The sequence below is a fragment of the Rana temporaria genome, chromosome 2 (assembly GCF_905171775.1).
Source record: "Rana temporaria chromosome 2, aRanTem1.1, whole genome shotgun sequence".
NCBI classification, from domain to species: Eukaryota; Metazoa; Chordata; class Amphibia; order Anura; family Ranidae; genus Rana; species Rana temporaria.
The window spans coordinates 28,751,725-28,764,721 of record NC_053490.1 but is presented as its reverse complement, the minus strand read 5'-3'; the positions used below and the strand labels follow the sequence as shown (position 1 = coordinate 28,764,721).

The window sequence follows — 12,997 nt, the reverse complement described above, 5'->3', positions numbered from 1 at the left end:
CTCCCACTTACACCAATGATGGGGCACCATTCCTTCCACTGACACCAATGATGGGGCACTATTCCTTCCACTGACATCAATGATGGGGCACTATTCCTCCTACTGACACCAATGCTGGGACACTATTCCTCCCACTTACACCAATGATGGGGCACCATTCCTTCCACTGACACCAATGATGGGGCACTATTCCTTCAACTGACACCAATGATGGGGCACTATTCCTTCAACTGACACCAATGATGGGGCACTATTCCTTCCACTGACACCAATGATGGGGCACTATTCCTTCAACTGACACCAATGATGGGGCACTATTCCTTCCACTGACACCAATGATGGGGCACTATTCCTTCCACTGACACCAATGATGGGGCAATATTCCTCCCACTGATACCAATGATGGGTCACTATTTCTCCCACTAAGACCAATGCTGGGACACTATTGATCCCCCTGACACCAACAACGGGGCGCTATTCCTCCCCCTATTACCAAAGATGCAAAGAGGTTTATTCACTAAAGCTGGAGAGTGCAACATCAGTCTCACGTCTGCATAGAAACCAATCAGATTCCAGGTTTTATTGCCAAAGCTTAATTGAACAAACTGAGGTTAGAAGCTGATTGGTTTCTCTGCAGAAGTGAGACTGATTTTGCACTTTTTAGCTTTAAATAAACCCCAATGTTTACTCCCAAGTCCCACTGATGCCAGGACCATTTCCATTTCCAATGGCTGCAGTGCGACCCCCCCCCCCCCCTCCTAAGTCTGTAAACTGGCCCTTTGCTTAGAAAGTTTGGAGACCCCTGCTTTAGACTATAGGGGGACTGGACTGACGACAGTGGGACTAGAAAATTCCCCAAACGTCAGTGGGAGTAAATAATGGGGTAGATTCAGGAAAGAATTATGCCGGCGTATCCATAGATACGTCGCGTAATTCCAAAGCTGCGCCGGCGTATCTATTTTCTGTATTCAGAAAGCTAGATACGCCGACATTAGCCTAAGATACGACTGGCGTAAGTCTCTTACGCCGTCGTATCTTAGGGTGCATTCTCACGCTGGCCGCTAGGTGGCGCTTCCGTAGTTGTCAGCGTAGCGTATGCAAATTACATACTTACGCCGATTCACAAACGTACGTGCGCCCGGCGGTAGTTTTTTACGTCGTTTGCGTAAGTCGTTTTCGTCGTAATGTTGCTCCTGCTATTAGGAGGCCGCAGCCAATGTTAAGTATGGACGTCGTTCCCGCGTCGCGATTTGAACATTTTCCGTCGTTTGCGTAAGTCGTCCGCGAATGGCGCTGGACGCCATTTACGTTCACGTCGAAACCAATGACGTCCTTGCGACGTCATTTACCGCAATGCACGTCGGGAAATTTAAGGGACGGCGCATGCGCAGTACGTTCGGCGCGGGAACGCGCCTAATTTAAATGATCCACGCCCCCTACCGGATCATTTGAATGACGCACGCTTAAGCCGGCCCCTTTTACGCTACGCCGCCGCAAATTACGGAGCAAGTGCTTCGTGAATACAGACGATACGCTGCGCCGCCGTATCAGTGCGCGCCCCTACCTGAATCTACCCCAATGCCTCTAGCTTGATGGTCAGTGGGAGTAAAAAAAATATATATATTAATTGTACCAGGTCATTAGTGTCAGTGGAAGGAATCGTTCCATGTCGTTGCCCCATTGTCGGTGTCAGTAGAAGGAGTTATGCCCCATTGTCGTTGTCAGTGGGAGGAGTTAGGCCCCATTGTCGTTGTCAGTGGGAGGAGTTAGGCCCCATTGTCGGTGTCAGTGGGAGGAGTTATGCCCCATTGTCTGTGTCAGTGGGAGGAGTTATGCCCCATTGTCGGTGTCAGTGGGAGGAGTTATGCCCCATTGTCGGTGTCAGTAGGAGGAGTTATGCCCCATTGTCGTTGTCAGTGGGAGGAGCTAGGCCCCATTGTCTGTGTCAGTGGGAGGAGTTATGCCCCATTGTCGGTGTCAGTAGGAGGAGTTATGCCCCATTGTCGTTGTCAGTGGGAGGAGCTAGGCCCCATTGTCGGTGTCAGTGGGAGGATTAATGCCCCATTGTCGGTGTCAGTGGGAGGAGTTATGCCCCATTGTCGGTGTCAGTGGGAGGAGTTATGGCCCATTGTTGGTGTTAGTGAAGACAGGAAATGTTTTAGGAAAACACAGAATACTCCCCGTCCTCATCTCAACATAGAGGAAGGTGTTCTGTAGTCCACAGAGAGAAGTGGAAACAAAATACTTGATAGGTGTGACAGCAGTGACAGAGGGTCCAGAAGTCGTCTCACAAGGTTTGTGGTCGGAGCGACAGATATAAATCTATTTGTTTTTGCCATTATGTAAGAGATATAACACAAAGCTTCCAAAAGTATATTCAACAGACAGGAAAGGAGCAAACCATTGTTAGGTTTTATATACACTTCAATCATGTTTTCTTTTTATTTATTCCAGGACCACCATGACATGCTGCTGGAAATTGAAAGAGACAAGGCCATTACAGACAAGGTTATTCTCATCCAGAAAGTGGTTCGGGGCTTCAAAGACAGGCGAGTCTCCCAGATTTGTATTTATCATTAGCCATAGGCGTGCGCACAGGGTGTGCCAGGTGTGCCCAGGCACACTCTAATCATCCTGTGCAGCACAGATTCCCCCCACTGCCCTCCCCTCCCACCACGCTGCCGACTTCCCTCCTCTCCTCTCCTTTCCCGTCGGCTGTTGCTACGGAGATGTTTTAGGATGAGTGGGGGAAGGGGCTGGTAAATATAAAATTTACCGGCCCCTTCCCTTTCTGAATGAACATTGTGAGTGATCGGTAATGTGTGTTTGAGCTTTGGGGTGCACACCCTAATGCAATAGGCTGCGCACACCTATGACATTAGCAGTGTCGGGACAAGGTCATCAAGAGTCCATGGTGAACATGCCAAAATCTCCCCACAAAAACACTGAGCACTAATCTGCATACATAAAGCTAGATTCAGAAAGACTTAGGCCGGCGTATCAGTAGATACGCCAGCCTAAGTCTGAATCTGCTCCGACGCAAATGTAAGCGTATTCTGGTAACCAGATACGCTTAAATTAGGATAGAGGATATGGATTAGATTAGGATAAGATATGAGCGGCGTAAGTGTCTTACACCGTCGTATCTTAAAGTGTAATTTTTACGCTGGCCGCTAGGTGGCGCTTCCATTGAGTTTGGCGTAGAATATGTAAATCACTAGATACGCCTATTCACGAACGTACGCCCGGCCGACGTAGTACAGATACGCCGTTAACGTAAGGCATTTTCAGGCGTAAAGTTATTCCATCAAGTATCTGGACTAGTAATGTTAAGTATGGCCGTCGTTCCCGCGTCGAAATTTGAAAATTTTACGTCGTTTGCGTAAGTCGTCCGTGAATAGGGCTGGACGTAATTTACGTCCACATTGAAACCAATATGTCCGTGCGGCGTACTTTGCCGCAATGCACACTGGGATATGTACACGGACGGCGCATGCGCCGTTCGTAACAAACGTCAATCATGTCAGGTCACAGTTAATTTACATACAACACGCCCCCCACATCCTCATTTGAATTAGGCGCGCTTACGCCGGCCCCATTTACGATACGCCGCCGTAACTTAGCAGGCAAGTACTTTGTGAATACAGTACTTGCCTTGCTAACTTACGGCGGCGTAGTGTAAATACGATACGCAGGGCCGGCCTTTGTATCGCGGTATCTGCCTGTGCCTGGAGTCTCTCTGCAGCTCTTATTTGCCACAGTGCTGCCTAAAGTCACGAAGTGGCGGCGGCGCTGTCACCACTTAAGTCACGGCCCTCAGTGTGTGGCACCCCGGTGCGGCCCGCCCCCCCTCTGGCCGCACGGTGCCCCTGTTGCCCATGGCGCCCTGTGCAGCCGCACAGCTCGCACACCCCAAAGGCCGGCCCTGATGATACGCTACGCCGCCGCAAGGATGCGCCCGCATACCTGAATCCAGCTAATAATCTAATCGGCAAAGCATAAATTCCCTCCAGTACAAATCCACCCCCCTGCTAAAAAAAAACCATCCCAGCGCATATCTTTGCCCCTCCACCCCCCAGCTCAAATGCCACCCCCCCCACCCCCACCACACAAACATTCCCCCCTCCCTCCTAGCACAAATCTTCCCTCCCAAAAGAAATCCACCTAAATCGCCACTCCTAGCACCCGCCCCCTAGGGTGACCACATTTCCAAACTACCATTCAGGGACACCCCCCCTTCCCAAAAATCAGCTTGTGCTGTAACGAATCACAGCACAGTGATTGGACACAAAAGGCGGGATTTATAATTTCTCCAATCACAAGCAGGGGGCGGGACTGTGCTCCTCCAGGCATTCCCGGCCAGGACAAGTACTGTCAGTGAGTAAAGCGGTAAAGTCATACCTCCCAACCGTCCCGAATTTCGCGGAAACGTCCCGCGGTTTCCCAAAAATCCCGCAGTCCCGCGAGCAGTGCTATCGTCCCGCTAATTCTACCCCCCGCGATTACCGCGATATTGCGTGCCCGCGTTTCGCGGTATTCCCCCCCCCACCAGCTCAAGAACTGTGATCCGTTCCCCCCCCCCGCTCAACAACTTTGATCCGCGGACCCCCCCCCGCTCAACAACTTCGATCTGCAGAACCCCCCCCCCGCTTAACAACTCTGATCCACGGACCCCCCCCGCTCAACAACTTCGTTTGGGGGGTATGCTCATTTGTCCCTCATTCTGAAGTTGAAAAGTTGGGAGGTATGGGTGATGTGGCGGCCTTTTTTTGGGGCATTAGTTTGGCTTGGGGGGGGTGGCTGTGTCAGTTTCATTCCGGGACACTGTATTGTACTGGAATGAAGGAGCCCCGGACAGACCTGCAAAATGCGGGCAATCCGGGACACGTGGTCACCCTACCGCCCCCCCCCCCCAAATGTCCCCTCCTAGAACAATACTTACCCCCTTCTGCCCCACAAATTCCCCTTCCAACACAAATCCCCTCCCCCACCTCACATGATACTACGGTACAGTGCCCAGGGTAGCTTTCCCTCCTGCCCACCCCTTGTCCCGGCCCTGATCATTAGACTCCTACTATATAACAAGGGCTGTAAAGTGATGTGGAAATTGTTGTCAAAAGTCGTCCGCTCTGTACTTTGCACATGATGGACTTGGAAGAAGTATAACACTTGAAACAATGAAGTGGGAAGAAGGGACATAAGGGTATAATTTAACTCAATGGTGGCTGGTGTTTTTTTGTTTGGGGGGGCAGCAAACAACCACCCCCTGCGGCACCTCAAGCCCCCCTCACTGTCTGCCGGTCCATTGGTGCTTACCCCATCTAGGCGGCTGGCACATCGGGCATCAGCGGGGATCGGGCATCGCCGGGCAAATCGGGCAGTGGCGGGGATCGGCAGCGGCGGGTGCATCGGGCAGCTGCGAAGATTGGGGCATCGGCGGACATCTGGCAGTGGCTCCTGTGTCTTCTCCTCCTCGTTTCCGCCGTGCATCTCCTCCCCTCTTCCTAGGTATCCAATAGGATCGCCTTTCCTTTCAGCCAATTGGGTGACGGGTATCAGCCCCGCTTTCCCGATTGGCTGGGAGGAGGATCATTGTTGCAACAGCAAATTTTTATTCGCTGTTGCAACACAACTGGGGGGTGGGCTCCAGACGCAGTGCTCTGTGCCCCGAGCCCACCCTATTTTGAAGCCTATTAGACACTCTGGCTCTAATCAAGTGCTTCAAAAAACAAACCCCGCCCACCCCTGCCATAGGAATCGATGTGCCTGGCGTGCCTGAAAGGGACTGGTTGCATGGATAGGGAGGGTGGTGGTGGATAGGGGAGGCATCGCCCACAATGGACGGCCGCCCCTTGATTTAACCGCTTGTGGACCAGCCGCCACAGTTATACTGCAGCAGGTTGGCTCTGCTGGGCAAACCATCCTAGCTGTACGTCGGTGGCTTTAAGCGGGCTAGCAGGCGCGCACATGTGCCCGCTGCATCGCGGGAGTGCCGATGCTCGTGACCGGTGGTCGCGATGACCGCCGGCCAAGCTTGATCTCCAGGCATGAGAGGCAGAAGAGGGACATGTGTGTGTAAAGGAGGAAAGACAGATCGTGAGTTCCTAATAGCTTGGAACCACGATTTGTAATTTCTTTCAGGTCAGTCCCCTCCCCCTTCAGTTAGAACACACACAAGGGAACACAATTAACCCCTTGATCGCCCCCTAGTGTTAACCCCTTCCCTGCCAGTGATATTTTTACAGTAATCGGTGCATTTTTATAACACTGATCGCTGTATAAATGACAATGGTCCCAAAAATGTGTCAAAAGTGTCCGATGTGTCCGCCACAATGTCACAGTCCCGATTGAAATCGCAGATCGCCACCATTACTAGTAAAAAAAAAATCCCAATAAGTGTATATTGATTGATCTGCGCTAGGAGTCAACCGATTATTGGAGCTGCTGATTATTAGGCCGATATTAGCACATTTTCAAATAATCGCTATGAGTCAGAATCTTACCAATTTTACTGATATTGGTCAGTGTGCAGTTTATAGGTATTTATGCAATTTTTCTATGTTTTTGGGAAGCTATTTAATAAGTTATTATTTTTCAAGCACTTTATTTTTTCAAGTTGTTTACTTTTATCCACTTGCGTAATGGGCACATATACCCCCTTCCTGCCCAGGCTAAATTTCAGCTTTCGGCACTGCGTCGCTTTAACTGACAATTGCGCGGTCGTGCGACGTGGCTCTCAAACAAAATTGATGCCTTTTTTTCCCACAAATAGAGCTTTCTTTTGGTGGTATTTGATCACCTCTACGGTTTTTATTTTTTGCGCTATAAACAAAAAAAGAGCGTAAAGTTTGAATAAAACACAATGGGCTAGATTCAGAAAGGAGATACGACGGCGTATCTCCGGATACACCGTCGTATCTCTGAGTGCGGGCCGTCGTATCTATGCATAGATTTCCCTAAGATCCGACCGGCGTAAGTCTCTTACGCCGTCGTATCTTATTTGCAATTTTAGGCTGGCCGCTAGGTGGCGCTTCCGTATATTTCCGTATATTTACGCGTCGAATATGAAATATTTTTTACGTCGTTTCCGTGAGGCCTTGTACACACGAGCAGACATGTCCGATGAAAACGGTCCGCGGACCGTTTTCATCGGACATGTCTGCTGGGATCTTTTGGTCTGATGTGTGTACACACCATCAGACCAAAATCCCCGCGGACAGAGAACGCGGTGACGTAGAAGACACCGACGTTCTCTGACACGGGAGTTCAATGCTTCCACGCATGCGTCGAATCAATTTGACGCATGCGCGGGATTTCGGGCCAGCGGACATGTCCGATGAGTCGTACTAACCATCGGACATGTCCAATGGACAGGCTTCCAGCGGACAAGTTTCTTAGCATGCTAAGAAACTTTTGTCCGCTGGAAACCTGTCCGCTAGGCCGGAAAACTGTCCGGTAGATCCTACACACGGTCGGACATGTCCGCGGAAACTGGTCCGACGGACCAGTTTCAGCGGACATGTTCGGTCGTGTGTACGAGGCCTAAGGCTTTTCCGGCGTATAGTTACCCCTGCTATATGAGGCGTATCCTATGTTAAGTATGGACGTCGTTCCCGCCTCGCATTTTGAAAATTTTACGTCGTTCGCGAATAGGGCGTTGCGTAGAATGACGTTCACGTTGTAAGCATTGGCTTGTTGCAGGTTAATTTTGAGCATGCGCAATGGGATTCTTTCACGAACGGTGCATGCGCCGTTCGTAAAAAACGTAAAATACGCGGGGTCACCATTCATTTAAATAAAACACGCCCACATCATTCCCATTTGAATAAGGCGGGCTTACGCCGGCCAACATACGTTACGTTAAAAATCGTTGATCACCGCCATTACTAGTAAAAAAATATATATTAATAAAAATGCCATAAAACTATCCCCTATTTTGTAGATGCTATAACTTTTGCGCAAACCAATCAATAAACGTTAATTACGAAAAATATGTAGAAGAATACATATCGGCCTAAACTGAGGAAAAAAAATGTTTTTTTACATATTTTTTCGGGGGATATTGATTATAGCAAAAAGTAAAAAATATTCATTTTTTTTCGCAATTGTCGCTCTATTTTTGTTTATAGCGCAAAAAATAAAAACCACAGAGGTGATCAAATACCACCAAAAGAAAGCTCTATTTGTGGGTAAAAAAGGACGCCAATTTTGTTTGGGAGCCACCTTGCACGACCGCGCAATTGTCAGTTAAAGCGTCGCAGTGCCGAATCGCAAAAAGTGGCCCGATTATTGACCAGCAAAATGGTCAGGGGCTGAAGTTTTTAATCAATCTATAAGTTGATAACCAAATTACTTTTATTTTTTAGGTCCAATTTCTTAAAAGTAAGAAAATCTGCTTTGTTGATCCAGAGATATTGGAGAGGACACAATTGCAGGAGAAATTACGCCGTGGTAAGTCATGAATTAAAAAAAAATTATAATAAAAATACTCCAGTAATAGGGGGGGCTTATTCATCAACATGAAAGGTACAAAGAAAAATAATGGTTCTACTTGTCGATGATGATGACTGGCATCATGAAGAAATGCCCATTGTTCACCGGGATGGATCTTGGTGACCCCTTTGCTCAGGGGTTGACAAATTTGCTTGGAATCTAGGAGCCAGCTAAAAAAGTTAGGAGCCAGAAAACGCGCCCCGTCCCGACGAGCTTGCGCGCAGAAGCGAACACATACGTGAGCAGCGCCCGCATATGTAAACGGCGTTCAAACCACACATGTGAGGTATCGCCGCGATTGGTAGAGCGAGAGCAATAATTTTAGCCCTAGACCTCCTCTGTAACTCAAAACATGCAACCTGTAGAATTTTTTAATGGAGATTTTAAAGGGTAAAAGTTTGTCGCCATTCCACGAGCGGACGTAATTTTGAAGCATGACATGTTGGGTATGAATTTACTCGGCGTAACATTATCTTTCATAATATTAACAAAAAATGGGGATAACTTTACTGTTGTCTTATTTTTTAAGTAAAAAAAGTGTAATTGTTTCCCCAAAAAGTGCGCTTGTAAGACCGCTGCGCAAATGCGGCGTGACAGAAAGTATTGCAACGATCGCCATTTTATTCTCCAGGGTGTTAGGATAAAAAATATAATGTTTGGGGGTTCTAATTAGAGGGAAGAAGATGGCAGTAAAAAATAGTGAAAAATTACATTAGAATTGCTGTTTAACTTGTAATGCTTAACTTGTAATACCAACGGCCACCACCAGATGGCGCCAGCTCACATCTGGTGGTAATAACTTGTAATACCAACGGCTCACCACCAGATGGCGCCAGCTCACAAAAAAAATGTTTTTTCCCCCCCCCCCTTCCAAGCCAAGTCGCCAGGACCCTATTTCTAGTCGCCATGGCGACCTGGCGACCGGGATTTGTCGAGCCCTGCCTTTGCTCTTGTTTTCTAGATGAGGATTGGCTTCCTGCGGCTCCAGGCTCTCTACCGCTCCCGGAAACTTCACCAGCAGTACCATATTGCCCGCAAGCGCATCAGCTACTTCCAGGCCCGATGTCGAGGTTACCTGGTCCGAAAAGCTTTCCGGCACCGGCTCTGGGCGGTCTACACAATTCAGGCGCACGCCCGCGGCATGATCGCTAGGCGGCTATACAGGCGCCTTAAAGGAGAGGTAGGATGACTGTCCGTATAGAAGTGCTCTGCCTTTCCAAGAACACCGTTCTGTAAGTATTTATCTTCCTTCTCTCTTTAGTACCACCGGCGCCTCGAAGCAGAGAAAATGCGACTGGTTGAAGAAGAACGCCTGAAGAAGGAGATGAGCGCCAAAAAAGCCAAACAAGAAGCTGAAAGGAAACATCAAGTAAAGTCTCTTTACCTTCCATATAATTCTTTATTTTACCTAAACAAAATGGCGGCCACACACTTGGCACACTCAACTAGACATGAGCAGAACCAAAAAATTAGGGCTGGATTCATAAAGACTTACGACGGGCGTATCAGTAGATACGCCATCGTAAATCCGAATCCGCGCTGTCGTATCTTTAAGCGTATGCTCAAACTGAGATACGCTTAAATGTTGCTAAGATACGGCCGGCGTAAGTCTCCTACGCCGCCGTATCTTAGGTGCATATTTACGCTGGCCGCTAGGTGGCGCTTCCGTTAATTTCCGCGTAGAATATGCAAATGAGCTGGATACGCCGATTCGGAAACTACGAGCGCCCGGCGGATTTTTTTACGTCGTTTACGTTTGGTTTTTTTCGGCGTAAAGTTACCCCTGCTATATGAGGCGTAGCCAATGTTAAGTATGGACGTCGGGACAGCGTAAAAATTTTCCGTTGTTTGCGTAAGTCGTTCGCGAATAGGGCTTTGCGTAAATTACGTTCACGTCAAAAGCGTTGACTATTTGCAACGTGATTAGGAGCATGCGCACTGGGATACGTTCACGGACGCCGCTCGTTAGAAACGTCATTTATGTGGGGTCATGTTTTATTTACATAAAACACGCCCACAATTTGAATTAGGCGCGCTTACGCCGGGAAACATTTACGCTACGCCGCCGTAACTTAGGGCGCAGGTTTTTTCTGAATACAGAACCTGCCTCACTAAGTTACGGCGGCGTAGCGTATCTGAGATGCGCTACGCCCGCACAAAGTTACGCCGGGCTTTATGAATCTAGCCCTTAGTTTTGTTTAGTTTCGATTCGTTATTTGCATCAATTAGTTTAATTCGTTTTCGGAATTCGTTTTTTTTTATCCAAATCGATCCAAATTCAGAAAATTCAAATCAATTTGAATTTAATTTGAAATTGAATTTATTCTATTCAAAATTCGAATTTTGGAAGATGGATATATTCTTTCCATTTTATTATATTATATTATAATTCAAATGTACGGTATTCTATTTGAAATTTGAATTTCAGAATATGGTTATATTGTTAGATTCTTTTTAGTCTATTCGATTTTTTTCTCATTTATGCTATTCTTTTCTATTCTATTCTATTGTTTTCTATCCTATTCAAATTAAAGTTTATTTTATTCAAATTTCGGAAGATGGTTGTGTTTATTCTATTATATTCAATTCTATTGCTTTTTTTCTATTCTATTTAAATTTATTCTATTTGAATTTTGGGTAAATGGTTATATTGGGCCAGATTCACGTAGAATCGCGGCGGCGTAACTTATCCTAGATAAGTTACACCGCCGCAATTTTTCATCGCAAGTGCCTGATTCACCAAGCACTTGCGATGAAAACTACGCCCGCGGCCTCCGGCGCAAGGCGGGCCAATTCAAATGGGCGTGTGCCATTTAAATTAGGCACGCTCCCGCGCCGGACCTACTGCGCATGCTCCGTTTCCTAACTCCCGCCGTACTTCCGTATTCCCGGACGGCTTAAGCAAGCGACGTTAAATTTTGAATTTCGACGCGGGAACGACGGCCATACTTTAGACAGCAATACACTTGCTGACTAAAGTTAGGGCACAAAAAAAAGCGACTAACTTTGCGACGGGAAACTTGACTACGGACGACGTAGCGAACGCGAAAAACTGTCGTGGATCGGCCGTAACTCCTAATTTGCATACCCGACGCTGGTTTACGACAAGAACTACCCCCAGCGGCGGCCGAGGTACTGCATCCTAAGATCCGACAGTGTAAAACAATTACACCTGTCGGATCTAAGGGATATCTATGCGTAACTGATTCTGTGAATCAGCCGCATAGATAGAAACAGAGATACGCCGTCGTATCCCTTTTGTGAATCTGGCCCATTCTTTCTATTCTTTTCTACTCTATTCTAATCTATTCTATTCAAATTTTTTCTATTCAAATTTGGGGAAAATGGTTATATTCTTTCCATTCTATTGTATTTTTTTTTATTCTATTCTTTTAATTTCTATTTTATTATTTTCTATTCTATTCTATGCAAATTTACATTTCGGAAGAAGGTTATATTCTTTCCATTTTATTCTATTGTTTTTTTTTCTATTCTATTTTTTGTTTCTCTATCCTATTCTCTATTTTTTTCGAAATGTATTCTATTTGGAATTTGAATGTCAGAAGATTGTTATTTTCTATTTCATTCTTTTTTTTTTTATTCTATTCTACTTGATTCCTTTATTTTCCATTCTATGCTATTCTGTTATTTTATTTTCTATTTTATTTTGTTCTTTTTTACTCTATTCTTTTATTTTTTATTCTACTGCACCCCAATACCGCCCTTTTTTGAAGCCTATTAGAGCCTCTGGCTCTAATCACATGCTTAAAACAAAAACACACCCGCCTTTGGAATCCATGAGTCCGGTGCCCTGTATGTAGATCAGGGGGCCTGACACATGGATAAACCCTGCACCCTGTGTGCTACACACTCTTGAGCTTTGAACTCTGTATGTAACGCACCCCTGAACACTCTGGGGCAGATCCTCAAAGAAATTATGCGGCGTATCTCTTGATACGCCGGCGTAATTTCTAATTTTGCGCGTAGTATCTTTGTTTTGGTATCCACAAACCAAGATACGACGGCATCTGTGTTAGATCCGACAGGCGTACGCCTTCGGATCTTAGATGCAATTTTTCGGCGTCCGCTGGGTGGCGTTCACGTCGTAATCCGCGTCGAGTATGCAAATTAGCTATTTCCGACGATCCACGAACGTACGACCGGCTGTCGCAATTTTTAACGTAGTTTCCGTTCGGCTTTTTCCGGCGTATAATTAAAGCTGCTATATGGTGGCGTACTCAATGTTAAGTATGGCCGTCGTTCCCGCGTCTAATTTTAAAAATTTTACGTCGTTTGCGTGAGTCGTCCGTGAATGGGGCTGGACGCCCCAAAAACAATGACGTCCTTGCGATGTCATTTGGAGCAATGCACCCTGGGAGTTTTTACGGACGGCGCATGCGCAGTCCGTTCGGCACGGGGACGTTCTTCATTTAAATGAAACACGCCCCCTACCCGCCCAATTTGAATTCCGCCGCGAGAGATACACTACGCCGCCGTAACTTAC

At 46.9% G+C, this 12,997-nt stretch overlaps 1 protein-coding gene across 1 annotated transcript in view; it reads left to right on the top strand.

Annotated features, from left to right (window-relative positions):
- MYO7A (myosin VIIA) overlaps positions 1–12,997 on the top strand; it is a 304,325-nt gene that overhangs the window by 140,770 nt on the left and 150,558 nt on the right. The window contains exons 18-21 of the mRNA XM_040339989.1: positions 2,455–2,549; positions 8,367–8,451; positions 9,455–9,673; positions 9,755–9,862. Coding sequence (XP_040195923.1) covers positions 2,455–2,549; positions 8,367–8,451; positions 9,455–9,673; positions 9,755–9,862 — 507 coding nt within the window. The remainder of the gene's footprint in view (positions 1–2,454; positions 2,550–8,366; positions 8,452–9,454; positions 9,674–9,754; positions 9,863–12,997) is intronic.